This window comes from Podospora bellae-mahoneyi, chromosome 7 (genome assembly GCF_035222275.1).
Source record: "Podospora bellae-mahoneyi strain CBS 112042 chromosome 7, whole genome shotgun sequence".
NCBI classification, from domain to species: Eukaryota; Fungi; Ascomycota; class Sordariomycetes; order Sordariales; family Podosporaceae; genus Podospora; species Podospora bellae-mahoneyi.
The window spans coordinates 3,737,419-3,752,619 of NC_085886.1; the positions used below are offsets into that span (position 1 = coordinate 3,737,419).

Here is a 15,201-nt window from a genome sequence, read left to right on the forward strand (position 1 = left end):
GTCTCGGTTTTTTCGGATGACGGAGGTAGGTCGAAGGTATTGTTCTGTCTTTGCCATCGGCATAAAGACAGGACAACCATCCAACCCCAACCCTGGTGTAACGAGTCATGGCACCAAAAAAGTATTTCCCCTCACCAAGGGTGAGGAGGAAAACAGCAAAAGATTTGAGTCCCCTCGACCGGAATCGAGCCGGTGACCTTTCGGTATCAATAAATTCCTTTACAGCCGAACGTGATAGCCAACTACACCACAAGGGGTTTTATTGTTGCATTTTCAAGTCGGACATAGCAACCCTAAGTTAGCAACTTTTCTTTGACATCAAATGTCAGTAAATTGGATTTCGCGAGTCCTGAACATTTGAAAGGCCATCATGGCCCCAATAGTAAGAGATTTTGACAATCTTCGAAAAGCATACTGCTGATTGTCTGTTCAAAGCGTGCCACTGCACTTGCAGGTTGAAATACTCGGACAATTTCCATCACGAAAACTAAGCTGCCCTGCTGTCGATATTGACCTATACTAGTAAGTTGTTACTCCAACGTTTTCCCCATTGTTGCCAGACGGAAAAACGTGGACTGTAAAGAGAGTGACGTAGAGTGTTCTGTATGCTCGGGCAAAACACAAAGCTTTGTGGCACTGCAACGTTTCAACACCACGCGGTGGTTGAGCCGTTGTTTGAAACTCTGGACGCTCCAGGCACTCAGACACTGTTGAGAAGAAGTCTCCGAAGGAAGAAGCCATCTCCAACGCAAGGAACCCTGAGGCTGCGCAGTGATGGTGGATCAGTGTGCTGCATCCAAAAAGGGGCAATGACGAAAGTTAGTTGGCAGACAGCTGCAGGCCATCTGGCAGACAGATTCCATCGGAGCCAAAGGCAACGCTCGAGCCCTTTCTTGTGCCTGGCTCTTGGCCTAGAACTTTTTTGGTGAACAAGCTCTCGCTGGGCATGTCCACCAGGTACGTACCGATTGCGGATGGTCGCAATCTCGACTAACATTTTCTCTTGTGAACGAATGCCATCATCTCCTTTTTTTTTTGTGCTAACGACGGACGGTGAGAGTAGAAGAAGAAGAGCAACAAGAATACAAGAGATAGACATCGTCCAAGTGTGTCTCCTTGGATCATCGCTACCCAACAACCGACAGACGAGGAGCACGCAAAAAGACCACACAAGGCCACAGCTGCAAAGTCCCACCACACCCAGGGTCGCCCCCCGTGTCCAATCCGATCCGATTCAATTCCCCAGTTTTCACCTCCTGACGCGTAAAACGAAAGCCGACCTTTCCCTGCGACCACACACTCACTACCACTACCACAACACAACCACATCCTCAAACCGCCTCGTCAGACAAAGGGAATTCATTCTTTCCCTGCCGCTCGCTCTCTCCTGCCACGACGAACGAACTGATATTTGAACATTACGGATATGGTGGACGACGCTTGAATTGTTTTGTTGATCCAAAGAAACCCTTTTTTAATTGTCGGTCGTCTGGGCCTCTGAGCACACCCTTGGGCGGACGGCGCATAATCGATTCCATTCGCACTTCTATATCCTCGCATCAACCGACTTTTAAACCACTTCCGTCGCTGGCTGGCTGGCTTCCCGCCCCAGAAAATCCGTCACGATGGATCTCCTCCGACGAGCTGGCAAGTTCGTCCCCGCCGGAGCCCGTCTGGCACTCCCCGTCACAGATGAAAAGGACAAGAGCAAACGAAAAACATGGGCTACCCGCCTGGCCTACCTCAAAAGGCCAATGAGGTTACGGGGCAACTCGACCGTATCGGTGCCCCTCGGCGTCGTCGTTCTCTTCCCCGTCATCGTCGTCATCCTCATCCTTGTGCTCTTCGTCAGACACCCCAGCAATCCCGGGAGAATATTAATACCTGCTGGCGCCCCACCAGCAATAAGGTGAGCTTCGTCCCGTACTCCAGGGCCCTTCTCTCGGAGCGTTTGCTGATTGTGTCGTCTCTACAGAAAAATCAGTGAAAAGCACGACAAGGTGTTCGTTACCGGATGCCTCGAGCCAGATACCAGCAAACCCCGCGCCAATGCCGCCTTTGTCGTGCTCGCGAGAAACAAGGAGCTGGATGGTGTTATCCAGTCCATGAAGTCGATCGAGCGCCACTTCAACCGGTGGTACAACTACCCCTACGTCTTCCTCAACGATGGCGACTTCAACCAGACCTTTATGGACACGGTCAAGAACTACACCAAGGCCAACGTCGAGTTTGGCAAGGTTGGTCCGGACATGTGGGGGTACCCTGACTGGATTGACCCCAAGGTCGCCAAGGAGGGCATCAACAAGCAGGGAGACAACGCCATTATGTACGGCGGCATGGAGAGCTACCACTTTATGTGCCGCTTCTACTCTGGGTAGGTTACCCCACCACTCTGTTGCTCGAGCTGCACAGTATACTGACCAGATGCAGATTCTTCTACAAGCACGAGCTCCTTGCCAAGTACGAGTGGTACTGGCGCCTGGAGCCAGAGATCAGCTATTTCTGCGATATCACTTAGTATGTCTTCTCTTGGTTCTCTGTCGGCATTCAGACTGCTAACCGGTTTCAGTGACCCCTTTCTTGCCATGATTGAGCACAACAAGACCTATGGCTTTACCATTGCTGTCAAGGAGCTTCGCGAAACTGTCCCCAACATCTTCCGTTATGCCTCCGCCTACAAGCGCCTCAACAACCTGACTTCCCAGGGTCTTTGGGAGATGTTCGTCGAGCCCCAGCCCGACAAGAAGCCCGAGCCCCCTGCGCCCCAGCTTCCCGACGAGATTCTGCGCAGCAAGCAGCCCGAGATTGACCCGGAAGGAATGGAGGGCGAAAAGTACAACATGTGCCATTTCTGGTCCAACTTTGAGATTGCCCGTCTCGATTTCTTCCGGAGTAAGGCGTATGAGGATTTCTTCCAGATGATGGACCGCAGTGGCGGTTTCTGGATGGAGCGGGTATGTTCTTTTCTTTTGCCTTTGCCCCCCTTTTTGGTTATCCAGTCGTACTGACCTTGCTACACAGTGGGGTGATGCGCCCATCCACTCCCTTGCCGCCGGTGCTCTCCTCGCCCCTCGCGATATCCATTACTTCCGCGACTTTGGCTACCGCCACACCACGATTCAGCACTGCCCCGCCAACGCCCCCGCGCGCCAGCTGCCTCGTCAGCCCTGGCTTGAGGAGACCACCACCGATGAGCGCAAGCGTGTTGAGGAGGACAAGTACTGGGAGGAGTGGGACACACCCAAGGAGAACGGTGTGGGCTGCCGCTGCCGCTGCGACACGGACATTGTGGACGTCGAAGGCAAGGAGGGCAGCTGCTTGGCCGAGTGGGTTGATGTTGCCGGTGGATGGGCGAGTCCTTGATCGAAGACGTAATGAAGCTGCAACTCTTGTCGAGTATAGCAAACCCAGCTGACGAGCAGTGTACAACTTTTTACCCATAATGATACCAAACGGGTCTTGTTGAACCTGCTTTGTTTCGCAAAAAGAGGGATGGACGGACGGATAGGACATGGCATATTAGGAATGAGGCCATGACCGTAAATAGATGGCGGCAAAACTCTGGTAGCTTAGCTTTGCTACCTTGGAATTATTGCCCTTGCCCCTTTTTCCCTTATGGAGCTTTCTTGTTTACACACTACACTACACACACAAACACACACACATTGTTGTCACATAGCAAAACTCACCACAATCTCAACTGGGACCGGCACTTTGCATTGGGGATGGTCGGGGCGGGCGCGCTTTGATAAAGTCAAGTTACAATGCTGGTTATTTTATTCTGTTGTATACCTGTTTTCTTGCGTGTTGCTTGATCTTGTTTATGGATTTTTGGACGAGGATGTCTTGATATGTAACATGATGGCCACGAGCAACAGTGGTAAACCATTCACCTTTCAGATACATCTCCGCGTTAGTGAGGAAGAAATATATGCATACAGCAAAGGGGCGAGATCAGTGTTCAGTCATCTCATTTACATCAACACGGAACAAAACAACACAGCCAAACTCAACAACTCTCCATTTTTTCTCTACGAAACCCCCGGGGAGAGTATCAGACTAAGAAACAAAGAGGTGATTAAGACATTACAAAACATATACCGACAAAAACCTCAGGATCACCACCACCACGACAAGATCCCTAAAAGAACCCCTTCTTAAATAAAAAAGCCCTCTCAATTCCCAGTCATCTCGTCCCTTGATCACCACCCTTTTCTTCTATAACCCGACGCCATTCATTATTGCCTCTCCCCAGAAAAAATCTATCCCTCTATCCCTTCTTCCCGAGACCCGTAGGAAGAAAAAGCAAACGCCCAGAATAAACCCCTCCATAAAAGAAAAAAACGCCAACCGTTTCCACGCCCCACGCCATGCTCTGATTTGGTATCTTTTTCCCAACCATTCCAGACTTTTACAGCGAGACAAGAGAAAGAAAAAAACGCCGAAAACTAATAGAAAAAGCCCCCGCCCAGAGAGAGAGAGAGAGAGAGAGGGATAGAGAGAGAAGAACCGAAAAGCAGCAGCGAGAGAAGAGTGCAAACTGGAAAAAGACTTACCAAGCCGGATCGCCAGCATCGGTAACAGCACCATGGCTGGCATCGCCCACAAGACGGGCATACTTGGCCAGGACGCCCCTCACAGGCTTCATCTTGGGCGGCTTCCACCCCCGTCGGCGACGCTCCAGCTCCGCCGCAATGCCCGCGGCGCCCTTGATGCCCGAAGCCTCAATGATATCAATGCTGTTCTTGACAGCGTCAATAGTGATGAGATCGCCATCCTCCACAAGGGCAATGGGCCCGCCCACAGCCGCCTCGGGGACAACATGGCCGACAATGAACCCGTGGCTGGCACCGCTGTAGCGCCCGTCCGTGACAAGGGCAATCTTCTTCAAGCCGGCACCCATGATGGCGGCGCTGGCCTGGAGCTGTTCGGGCATGCCCGGGCCGCCCTTGGGGCCCTCGTAGCGAACAATCAAGACCTGGCCCTCCTCCTCATCCTTGATGAGACCCGCGGAAAGGGCGCTGTTCAGCTCGTGCTCCTTGTTAAACACGCGGGCCCTGCCGGTAAAGAAGTCGCCTTCCAAGCCAGTGATCTTGGCCACGGCGCCACCGGGAGCAAAGTTGCCGTAGAGAATACGCAAATGGCCCGATTTCTTGATGGGCTTCGTAATGTCCCGAATGATGGTCTGGCCGGGGTCGAGCGAAGGCCAGCTCGAGACGTTCTCAGCAAGAGTCTTGCCCGTGACCGTGGGAATGCCGCCGTCGATAAGGCCAATAGCAATCAGATACTTGAGGACGGCGGGAGTGCCACCGACGTTGCAGAGGTCCTCCATGTAATACTTGCCAGACGGGGCCAGATCCGCCAGGAACGGGGTGGCCTCCGAGACGCGGTGGATATCCTCCAAAGTGAGGTCAACATCAGCCGAGTTGGCCATGGCCAGAAAATGCAGAACGGCATTGGTGCTTCCGCCGAGCACCATCGTGAGCTTCAAGGCATTCATGAAAGACCGGCGTGTGATCAGGTCGCGGGGTCGAATGTCCTTCTCCATGCAGATGCGGATGGCCTCGGCGGCCCGCTCGCACTCGCTTCTCTTCTGCGGAGATTCGGCGGGGAATGACGAGGACCCGGGAAGGCACAATCCCATGGCTTCAATGGCTGTGGCCATCGTGTTGGCCGTGTACATGCCGCCGCACGCACCAACTCCGGGGCAGGCATGCTCTTCGATATCGTCCATGACCTCGCTGGCGGTAGCCTCGGCACCGGACTGCTTCTTGCAGCTGGCCTTGAGCACACCGTATCTGTAGGAGCCCACAGCTTCGTAGCAGGTCGAGATGTTGATGGGTTTGTCGAGAAGCTGGGAGTGGCCTCTGCGCATGGTACCGCCATAGATCATGACAAAAGGTCTGTTGTGGCGAGCAGCGGCCATGATCACACCGGGCATGTTCTTGTCGCAACCGGGAATGCTGATGTTGGCGTCATGGCGTTGGGCGCATGTGACCGTTTCGATACTGTCAGCAATAATCTCTCTGGACTGCAGAGAGAAACGCATGCCTACAATGAGAGTGGTAAGTATGTGAAGCCCAGCCATTGTGTCCCAACAACCCACCTTCCGAGCCCATGGTGATGCCGTCCGACACACCAATGGTGTTGAACTGCCAGGGCAGCATGTTTTGCTTCTGAACGGCCCTCTTCACAATGATGCCAAGATCCAACACTACCACACATCAGCAACCGACTCAGTGACTCCCTCTCAGACATACACCACCACCAGGCCTGACTCACAATGGGTGCTGTAGTAAATCACCGCTGTTAGTTTCATTCCTTGCTCCCAAAAGGACATCCAGAATAGGCAACTCACTTGCACGGGTTGCCCTCCCACCAAACAGTAGCGATTCCCACATGGGGCGCATTCTTCATCATGTCCTTATTGGGGACACCAGCCGAGTAAAGCATAGCCTGCAAAAAGAAAAAAGAGTCCCGATATTAGCCATTCTGCCCAACGCTAGCATCATCACCACCACCCGTTGTTTTTTATCTTGCAGCTTCCCTCCCATCAACTAGATCAGCAAGCTCAAGAAGCCAGCCCCACAAGAGCTAGGAGCTAGCTACCCCTCAGGCCCGACATCTGGAAATGGTAAAGATAGGTAATAGAGATACGATTGCTTCTGCCGAGCAGAGCTTCCGCAGCTTCCCGCAGCCCAAGGCTGAACCGGTGGGCCGGCTTGTATCGGGATTTCGACAACTGGCTCCTCCGTTCGGTAGTTTTTGAGAGAAATAAAGAGCAAAAAGACTTGCCTGGGCTCCGGGATAATCGTGGTCCCGGGTCATGAAGTGAGACCAGCGGTTCAGAGGGCCCCCGGCGGGAAGATGGTCGAACTGGATGTATTCGCCAGGCTTGGGCATGTTGCGCTCATTCTCTTGCTGATGTTGGACATCCTCGTGCCCGGTATGGGTCCCCACCGACTCTTCCGCGTGAGGTGCCATTGTGACTGTGAGTTGTGAGTCGAAGTGGTCGTGATCTTCTCTGAGTTTTTGGCCGACTCTGGTCAGCGATTGTGGGTGTGAGAGAGAGTGAGTGAATGAGGGAGAGGCAAAGAGAGGTAGGTCCAGGGAAACACCCGGTGACAAGGGTGTGAACGTTTGGTGGACGGACGAGGAAGAGTATGCGCTTCTAGAAGAGCCAAGGGAAAGGTTTGGTGGGAAGGGGGACCGGATATAAATATCGTAAGGATTTTCCTCTCGCACGCCAGGCACGGATACCCAAGGCCGCTCGCTGGTTGCTCCCGGTTCCAGAGTTGCTCCTGCTCTCGGCTCTTCTTCACATGACGAGATGTGGCAAAGGGAAAGGGCCAGGAGGACGGGAGCTTGGCCAGGAACCGCTAGTTAGCAGTCCTTTGTTCAAGCCAGGTGGCCAGCCGAGCTCCCGGGGATCAATGGAATTGTCAGCTCGGGAGCATCTCCATCTAGAGATACCCTGACGACAGCCAAACCTTGCCTGTGATGTACAACAGCAACAGCGGCCGGCTGCCCTGGATGCTCCGCCTGGCGGTTGGTTACCGGCTGTGGAGTCCGCTAAGAAAGCGTTCCTGGCAGGTCCTGGGCAGCTCCACTTCGGGCAAACGCGAAAGCAACTGAATAATTCCCAAAGGAAAAAGAAGAAAAAAAGAAAAAAGGTCACACAGAACCCAGTCGCCGGTAACGGTCCGATCTTGATGAGTTAGACTAAAAAGCCAGGTGCTCCCAAGATGTTCTCACGGTAGCTAGGTATGAGCAGTTTTGTTGCTCCAGATAAGGTAGGTACTCGGCCACAGCCTGTTGAACAGTCATCAAGTGTCTGGGTTGCGGGTTTGAAAGGCCAAATTGCAGGATGGACAGGGCGGAACCACGGAAAAGGGCGGTGGGAGACGAGACGACGAGGCATGCCATGCCCGGTCCCCCTCAACTCGGCGCCGGAGCCCTACCATGTCTGTCTGTCTGAAGAAGGCCCGGGAGCCCACACACTTCACTCGCATTCGCCATGAACTGCTCCCGCCAGAACCCGAACTTTGCGTCAGTCAGCATGATGGATCGGTTCCCCGCCAGTCAACGAACGGCGGATGCGATCCCTACCACTACCTACACGTGGTGGACAGGGCGAGCAGGTTGGCAGGTTGGCAGATATGAAAGAAAAAAAAGCTCGGGGCCGTGGGTGTCCGCCGACTGTGGATTTCAACGGCTTGCCTTTATCAGTCGATTCGCCCGAGTGGACGACGACGGGGTTCGTTCCTGTCAGTGACATGTTGACCACAGGGGAAAGAAGGCCCGGATGACAACTCCCCCACTGCCAATGCCACACAACACATTTCGATGCAGGAATCTGCAAGAATGCCGTCTTCCTCTCAGTGCCGGATTCGCTTCACCAACAAGACGGCCAGCTCGAACTGGTAGCCCAATGAAGCCGAAGACGGCGGGCCCGGGGCTCGGGAGCCGACCGTTGCTGCATGAGCGACTGTGTCGTCGAGTGCAACGTCGAGGACGGGTAGCGAGCATGTGGACAGGGCTCATCAGCCAAGAGCCGAGAGTCTGTCCGGTTGGTTTTCCCGATGTTCCTTTTTTCCTTTGGTGCGAGGGGGGATGATGGAGCGGCAGATGCATCGATCGGGCAGTGAGTGGCATGTCATGGTCGTGTCAGTAGTGGTGGAGGGTCTCTGTCGTCGTGATGATGGCATGTCTTGACACATCTTGACACCTTCCCGTCACGCCTAGGCAGGTAGGTAGGTAGAGAGAGCCGAGGTCGGCTGCAACTTAAATCTTGCAGCTGGGCAAGTTGGGCTGGCCAAGTCGAAGAAGAGCCTCCTCCTCCGTCCCGTTCGGTTCCTCTGCCGCGAACACCACATCTGCATCGGGACTGCTTCTTATTGCTCAGGAAAGCATGCCCGGCGTTCTTGTGTCACCACACCTCGACATCACCGACATGGACTATCTGCGCGGAATCAACCTAGTACATAGCCGCCCCTCCATGAACCTATCTGTGTGCCTATCAAGTCTTGTCGGAAAGAGCACCGCCTGTCTTGCTTGCCCTACCATTGCACCATGTTGATCATTTTGATACCTCCTGACGCGATACAGCCTCTCGGGTGTCATTCTGGGTATTTTGGGTTCACCTTCCGTCCAAGTTTGGGTTGACCGGGGATTGGGCACAAGCTTGGCTGCCCTGCAAAAGGAAGGGGGAGGACTCGGGAGAAAGAACAGGGGTCAGCACTGGCTTGCATTGACATGGCCATGGTGAACGGAGTCCCCGCCGTTGACACTACGCTTTGCTTAGCTCCGTCGGTTTCGGGTTCAGTTCACTTGATTTTTTTCCCCGTCTTGCCCTCTTACAGAGGGAAAGGGGAAAGGTCCACGTTTAGGGAACAAAACACGAAAGGGCAGGGATGAAGTCCCACGTTTTTCTCTTCCTCTCTGTCATGTATCGTACACGAATCCCCATCTCAACACCACCACCGCCTATCCGGTTATCCACCCCCCGCTACCTATGTACTGCTCGCCCCTCCCACCCAACCCATCGCCACCCAAACCCCCCCATGAAAAGAAATGAAGAAAATGGAAGAAAAGAAAAAAGGACATGCAAATCCACCTCATTGCTGAACATCATGTATACCTTCCAGAGAAAGAAACAAGAGCAAGAAGAAGTAGAAAGACAGAGCACCTTCACTGGGGCAACAAGAGGCTCATTCCTCATACAACATCTCGAATGTGATGTGTATGTAGGTATGTAGCAGGGTGTGCGTGGGTGTTGTCATCATGGCTGGTTCAAAGTGTGTTGTCTTGTTGAAGTCATCACTTCATCCATCATCGTCCGTAGCATCCGTCCGCAGCATCCGTCCACCTTTCCCAATCATAGATTTCCTCCCACCGATACCTGCCATACTAAAAAAGGGAAGAATTGAAAATGGGAAGGGTCACTGTATAAAACTCGACACCAAGGCTTTTTACAGCCCGAGACCCAACTCTCAGCTGGCATACAACGTAGCAAACATGCAAAACGCCAAGTATAATAGCACCAACAGGGAGCAAAGCAGAAGAATCAGCCTCCAAAAGAAAAGAAAAAAAGAAACTCCGACAAAAAGGTGAAGCCCTGGCCCCAGTAAGAAACACCGTGTCCCACGGGTGCCCTGGTGGCCTCTCGAGAAGTAAAAGGGAGAGGAAAATGGCAAAACACCCCAAAACATCACCCTTAAAAGATTCTGAACGAAGAGAAGATAACGTGGAACAGCTGAGACCACCCAGAAGTCCTGTGTCTTACCAATCATGCTCGTCAGAGCAGGCGGCTTGTAAGACTGAAAATGTCCTCCACTCAAGCGCCGACCACTCCTAACGAGCACCTCTCTTCTTCCAATCTTCTCACCATCTCTCTCTCCCTGGGACTCCTCGGGTTGGCATCAATGCCAAGGATGGCACTAATTCTGGTCTTGTCAGGCTTGCTTTGCCCGTTGTAAAAGTGATCGTCAGGGCTACCGATCGGCGTAATGGGCGTGTGGGCAGCAATGCCCAGGCTCAAGCTGGAGCTGGAGCTGGAGTTGGAACTGGAGGTAGGGCTGTTTCCACGCCATGCCTGCTCCAAGACCACGGGGTTGGCACCGGGTCCGTACTCAGCCGCGATGCTGGCCCAGAAAGAGGCACGGTGCGCATTGTAGATGGCGTTGAGCTTTCCCATATCCACCGGGTGGCTGGCAGAATAAGGGGTGGCAGAAAGACCGGCCGACGGAGGAGGCGGGAGCGCAGAGCAGTCCAGGCGCAGACGTCCTGGACCATGGGGGGCAGGGCCACTGTTTGACGTGTAGGAGGGATAAGGCGCCGAACCGTTGGTTGGTGTCATGGACCCACGGTAGCCAGAAGGGGCTGTCAAGGGGGCGCTGTGTGGGTGGACTTCGTGCAACGGGGTGGGATACCCACGAGACGCCGTTGGAGAGGAAGTGCCCGCCGAAGCCGAACCGCCAATAGACGCGAGGGCGAGCTTCATCGAGGCCGGTTTGGGAAGGATGGTGGGCAGACGGGGCGATGCGCTGGCGGAAGCGGTAGCCGTCATGATGCTGGGGAGCTGGATGCCAGTTGGGCTGATCGAACCATAAGATCGTGCGGAGCCGGGAGGAGATGCAGATCGGCTGAGCGAATCATCCTGCTCCCGGATGGGCGAGGGAATCGAGCCGTGAAGCGGAGGGGAGTGTCCGCTGTTCGAGGATCCCGATGACGTGGACGTGGTACGCTTGCGGCGGTTGCTGCCATGGCTGAGCTGGTGATAATGAAGGCGGCACGCGAGCTCAGTCTTCTTCAAGTGGGCGGCAATGTGCTTGTAGGGCATTTTCTGGAGACGTGTCTGAAGAAGGTAGAGCTCCTACGCAATTCCGCGTCAGTACACAATGGTTTCCCGCTCAACTGCTTTCCCCCTTGGGCACATACCTCCTCCTCGCTCCATGCTCTCCCGCCACCAGTCGAAGTTGCCTTTCTGTTTTTTGTGACACCGTATTCATGACGATCCATGGCGTCGGTGGTAGGGGTATAGGGCCCGGCTTGGCCCGTCATGGGAATTGTTGGGGACATCATAATCCAATTTGACAGGGTTCTGTCTTTTCCGGCTGTTCAGTGTACCAAAACAAGTCGAGGAAAAGTGTGCTGAGGCGTGTTTGTCAGATCCAGCTGTCTTTTCCAGGCGGTATGTCCCAAGAATCGAAGGTTGTTCAAAAAAGGAACGAGCAGAACTTGCTGCTGTAAGAATCGAAGAGTCGTTTCGTTTCGGGTTAGAAGATCAAGCACTCAAGGAAGTGAAGTGAGTGACCGGCTGCCGAGGAGCGATGTCAACGAACACGAGGAACGGATCGAATGTTTGTGAAAGAGGTAAAAAAAAGGAGTTGTTTAAAAAGTCGAGTATAATGAACCAGATTATACTGTCGTCGAAGAATGAAACCAATCTCTCTCCAAAAAAGAATGTAAGCAGCCAAGCTAGTTGGGCAAGATCAAAGAGTGACTATGTTTAGCTGCGAGAAGAGAAAGAAGAAAGAGTGGGACACACACGCAACAGCGTCGTGATGGTAGATGAAGATATCCACAGGTAAGACCTTGGTGGAGGAAAAATAAACAGAAGAGAAGAAAGCAACGAGGCGTGGCGGGGGGAAGGATGGGTAATAATGCCCGCTATGGGTTGCATGACGTTCGGCTCGAGGCACATCCAGTCCCACTGGGCAGACAGGGGGGCAGACACACAACAGCTCTGAGGCCCGTTACAGACCAATGTGGAGTCCTGGGGGCGTGGCCCGGGATGGTGGACAAGCCAAGAAGTCCAAGACTGAGCAGGGGTGTGTGGGAGCCGCCTGACGATGGTCCCGTAGACCCAGGCCTTTGCGTGCTGTTATGAGTAGGTAGTATACGCACAGAACAGGCAGAATTGGCACCGAGACGTTGGGGGCGCTGGCACTGAGACCGTGATGAACGAACAGAGAGGAAATACGAGCTTTGGAGATATCGTTGAGAGGGTGTTGCCACGACCTGATCCGCAAGCACTTGCATGCGGTAGCATTCGTGGTATCAAGAATCGGAGAAAAAAGAAAGAGACTGTTGGCAAGCTGGTCCCTTTAGGAAAGCTCATGTATCAACCAAGACACAGTATGGTTGGATCTGGCTAGGTGGATGGACGTGCGCATGTCCACCGCCGTCCGTTACCCTGGTCATGGAGCGTCCATGGACCGAGGTGCCTGGCTGAGCACGAGTCTGGATGACAGGCATCTAGACAGGCCCGGGGCAAGTCATGCGGGATGACAACCAGGAGGCAGACTGTGTTTGTTGAGGTTTCTCCTACACCTGGAGAGGGTGAGCGTGTATCTCGAAGCGCCGACTCGACTCAGTAAACGAGACGGCTGGCCAAAATAGATGGGAAGCAATGCTTCAAAACAGACGGGACAGCCGAGAGGCATGCCGCTCCAAACAGCACGATCAGAGGGCGGTTCGGTTCGGGCGTTGTTGTTGATCGAGGTGTTTGTGTCTTTTCTGCCCCCAATGGGCGAACTCGATGGCGCTTTCGAGGCCGTGCTTGCATATCGGAATGGAGGGCGATGTTTGCCGCCTTGGGGCCCGTTCGACGGTCGGCCGGAGCACCGGGGAGGATATCGTGGGCATCGTGGGGTCGACGGACGAGGGAGGGGCAAAGAGAGAGAGAAAGGGACATGGGTGACGAGTGAGAGACCTCTGGGCGCAGGCAAAAAGAGAGGCTGCATTGATGTCGCTTCGAGGTTGTTGAGAGAAAAGCAGAGCATTCAAAGGTCTGTGTCTGACGTTTGACACGGGTCTGCCCCCCTTTGCTGGTCGTTCTTGTCCTGAGCCAGGTGTCACAAAGTAGCCCTGGTGTGCTTGTAGCCCACCTGCGATTGGCTACAACCCCTGGCAGCCCCTGTTCTGAGGCTCTTGCATGGATGAGGGGGAGTAAAAGCCAAGCCCCCACCTGCCCCGCGATTGGCATCCTTTTTGCGTCCCCCGTCCAAGCAGAGACGGCCAAAACCAAGCAAAACCCATGGGGAAGCCCACCCAATCCGCTCGTTTGGTTTGACATTTTCGTGCTCGAAACATGACAATGTTTCTTCCTTTGCCCAATTGCCCATGGGAGTAGCCGCTTGCTTGTGCAGTAGTTTCCCTCGGCTGACCTAGACGAATGCGCTGACAGTGGCCTGGCTGAACGGTCGGCGGCTGGGGAACCATTTACACTGGCCACATCTTGACCTAGCCCTATCACCTCGGGGCACATGCCGAGAAGCTGCCCTGTAGGTAAACAACACTTTGATAACACCCCCTCATATTCATCACACACCTTACACTAGAGCAATTAATTGTAAAGACAAAAAACAACAGACATCTGAAGGCGACGTCTCTCTTAATGCGACCCACTTATCCTGGCAGGGGATATGCGCCAGGACGGCCCCTGCTTACAGTCTCCGATCGACTTCCGGGCCTGGGTGGGGCATCCTTAAAACTCGCTAAGCCGTTGGCGCAATCTCAGCCGTGTATCAGGCCTTTCCTCATTCGGCCGCCTCCCCCACAGACCCAGACCCCACCATGGACCACATCTCTCCATCTCGTCCCAAGTAACTGGACTGTGGATGGACGCCCCTTTCTCGCCTTGCCTTGCCTTGCCTTTGCCTTGCCTTGTTGAGCAGACCAGATCAGATCAGTCAGCGAACCGGCCGAACAAACATGATTGGAAACACGACCCATCAAGATGCCCCGGCCGACAAGGCTGAAGCCTGATTGTCCGATTCACAGAGTACCATCTGATTATGCTGGATTGATGCCGTCTTGTGGTATATCTCTTTCAAGTGCCCCAGGAAACCCTGGACAGCATCACGCTCGAGACATAAACACTCTTTTGCTGCTCCTGGTGTTTGGTTTGAAGATTTGCTGCCGCGGGTCAAATCCCACAGCTGGGGGATCAACTACCTCGTACGGCCAAACGGCAGCGGGAATCACAAGAGAACAACGACCCCTCATTCCCGTCAAGCTTTCAGACAGCGATCGGAAACACCGCGAAGGATAACAACCATCTAACCCTCAACATTATAGCAGCCTACGAGTAAGCATTGCGACTGAAGTCTCAAAGTCGATCCAGATCAGGAACCAGACAATGCTATTGACGGAAATCGTGCTCTTATTTCCGGGAGAATTGTTCTAGATGGCCATCATAGGATCATCACGTACGTTGGTGCTTACCTTCGTCTGAACTGACCCGCGGTTCCTTCGTTCCTGGCGACAACTATGTACCCCAGCATGATCACAGTCACATGATTTTCTGACGATGATACTCACCGACCCCTTGGGTTATGACCCCGCTACAAGGTAGGTAGGGGTGTTTTCTACCAGAACGCACAAATTGCTGGCGCCTGGCGTTTCTTCCGCGAGCTGATGGGAAGCTTCCGGGTCACAAAAAAGGAACAAAAACCCGGGGATCCAACCTTCCCGTTCCCGATATCAGCAGAATGTTGACAGCAAACTGCCGTTCATAACTGCCGAATCTTTTTCAACTCCCCTTGACTGGTGTTGTTGCGACGTCCGCCGCACCATGATCGACATGCGTACATACTTTTATATATGCCTACGTCTATGTCAACATCTCAGCATCAGAGTTCCTTGTCCGAGCTCCAAAGTGGCTCTTAATTCACGAATCGAACATGCTCAAACTGA

At 53.7% G+C, this 15,201-nt stretch overlaps 3 protein-coding genes and 1 non-coding gene across 4 annotated transcripts; 2 read left to right on the forward strand and 2 right to left on the reverse strand.

Annotated features, from left to right (window-relative positions):
* The first annotated feature begins 169 nt into the window (after positions 1-169).
* On the forward strand, positions 170-257 carry QC761_0113190. Its single transcript has one exon. It is a non-coding gene; the product is annotated as a tRNA-Tyr (tRNA).
* A 479-nt stretch (positions 258-736) lies between these two features.
* Positions 737-3,728, forward strand: omh4 (O-glycoside alpha-1,2-mannosyltransferase 4). Its single transcript, XM_062881655.1, has 5 exons — positions 737-1,909; positions 1,976-2,374; positions 2,431-2,517; positions 2,570-2,954; positions 3,022-3,728. The coding sequence occupies exons 1-5, from the start codon at positions 1,626-1,628 to the stop codon at positions 3,361-3,363; spliced, it is 1,497 nt and encodes a 498-aa protein (XP_062728889.1). The 5' UTR covers positions 737-1,625; the 3' UTR covers positions 3,364-3,728.
* An 824-nt stretch (positions 3,729-4,552) lies between these two features.
* QC761_0113210 (uncharacterized protein) lies at positions 4,553-6,984 on the reverse strand (the record flags this gene model as incomplete). The annotated part of the gene is made up of 4 exons (XM_062873244.1): positions 4,553-6,051; positions 6,107-6,186; positions 6,359-6,456; positions 6,796-6,984. The coding sequence occupies 4 exons, from the start codon at positions 6,982-6,984 to the stop codon at positions 4,553-4,555; spliced, it is 1,866 nt and encodes a 621-aa protein (XP_062728890.1).
* Positions 6,985-9,545: 2,561 nt separating this feature from the next.
* QC761_700650 (uncharacterized protein) lies at positions 9,546-13,321 on the reverse strand. The gene is made up of 2 exons (XM_062881654.1): positions 11,440-13,321; positions 9,546-11,374 (listed from the first exon to the last, which is right to left on the reverse strand). Exons 1-2 carry the CDS (start codon positions 11,581-11,583, stop codon positions 10,337-10,339), a joined length of 1,182 nt encoding a protein of 393 aa, XP_062728891.1. The 5' UTR covers positions 11,584-13,321; the 3' UTR covers positions 9,546-10,336.
* Positions 13,322-15,201: the final 1,880 nt, after the last annotated feature.

Bases quoted from the DNA above. Each gene is read 5' to 3' on its own strand.
- omh4 (XM_062881655.1), top strand. From the start codon at position 1,626: ATGGATCTCCTCCGACGAGCTGGCAAGTTCGTCCCCGCCGGAGCCCGT. The intron at 2,375-2,430 runs GTAGGTTACCCC...GACCAGATGCAG, and splicing joins ATGTGCCGCTTCTACTCTGG to ATTCTTCTACAAGCACGAGC. The intron at 2,518-2,569 runs GTATGTCTTCTC...AACCGGTTTCAG, and splicing joins TATTTCTGCGATATCACTTA to TGACCCCTTTCTTGCCATGA.
- QC761_700650 (XM_062881654.1), bottom strand. From the start codon at position 11,583: ATGATGTCCCCAACAATTCCCATGACGGGCCAAGCCGGGCCCTATACC. The intron at 11,375-11,439 runs GTATGTGCCCAA...GGAATTGCGTAG, and splicing joins GAGCATGGAGCGAGGAGGAG to GAGCTCTACCTTCTTCAGAC.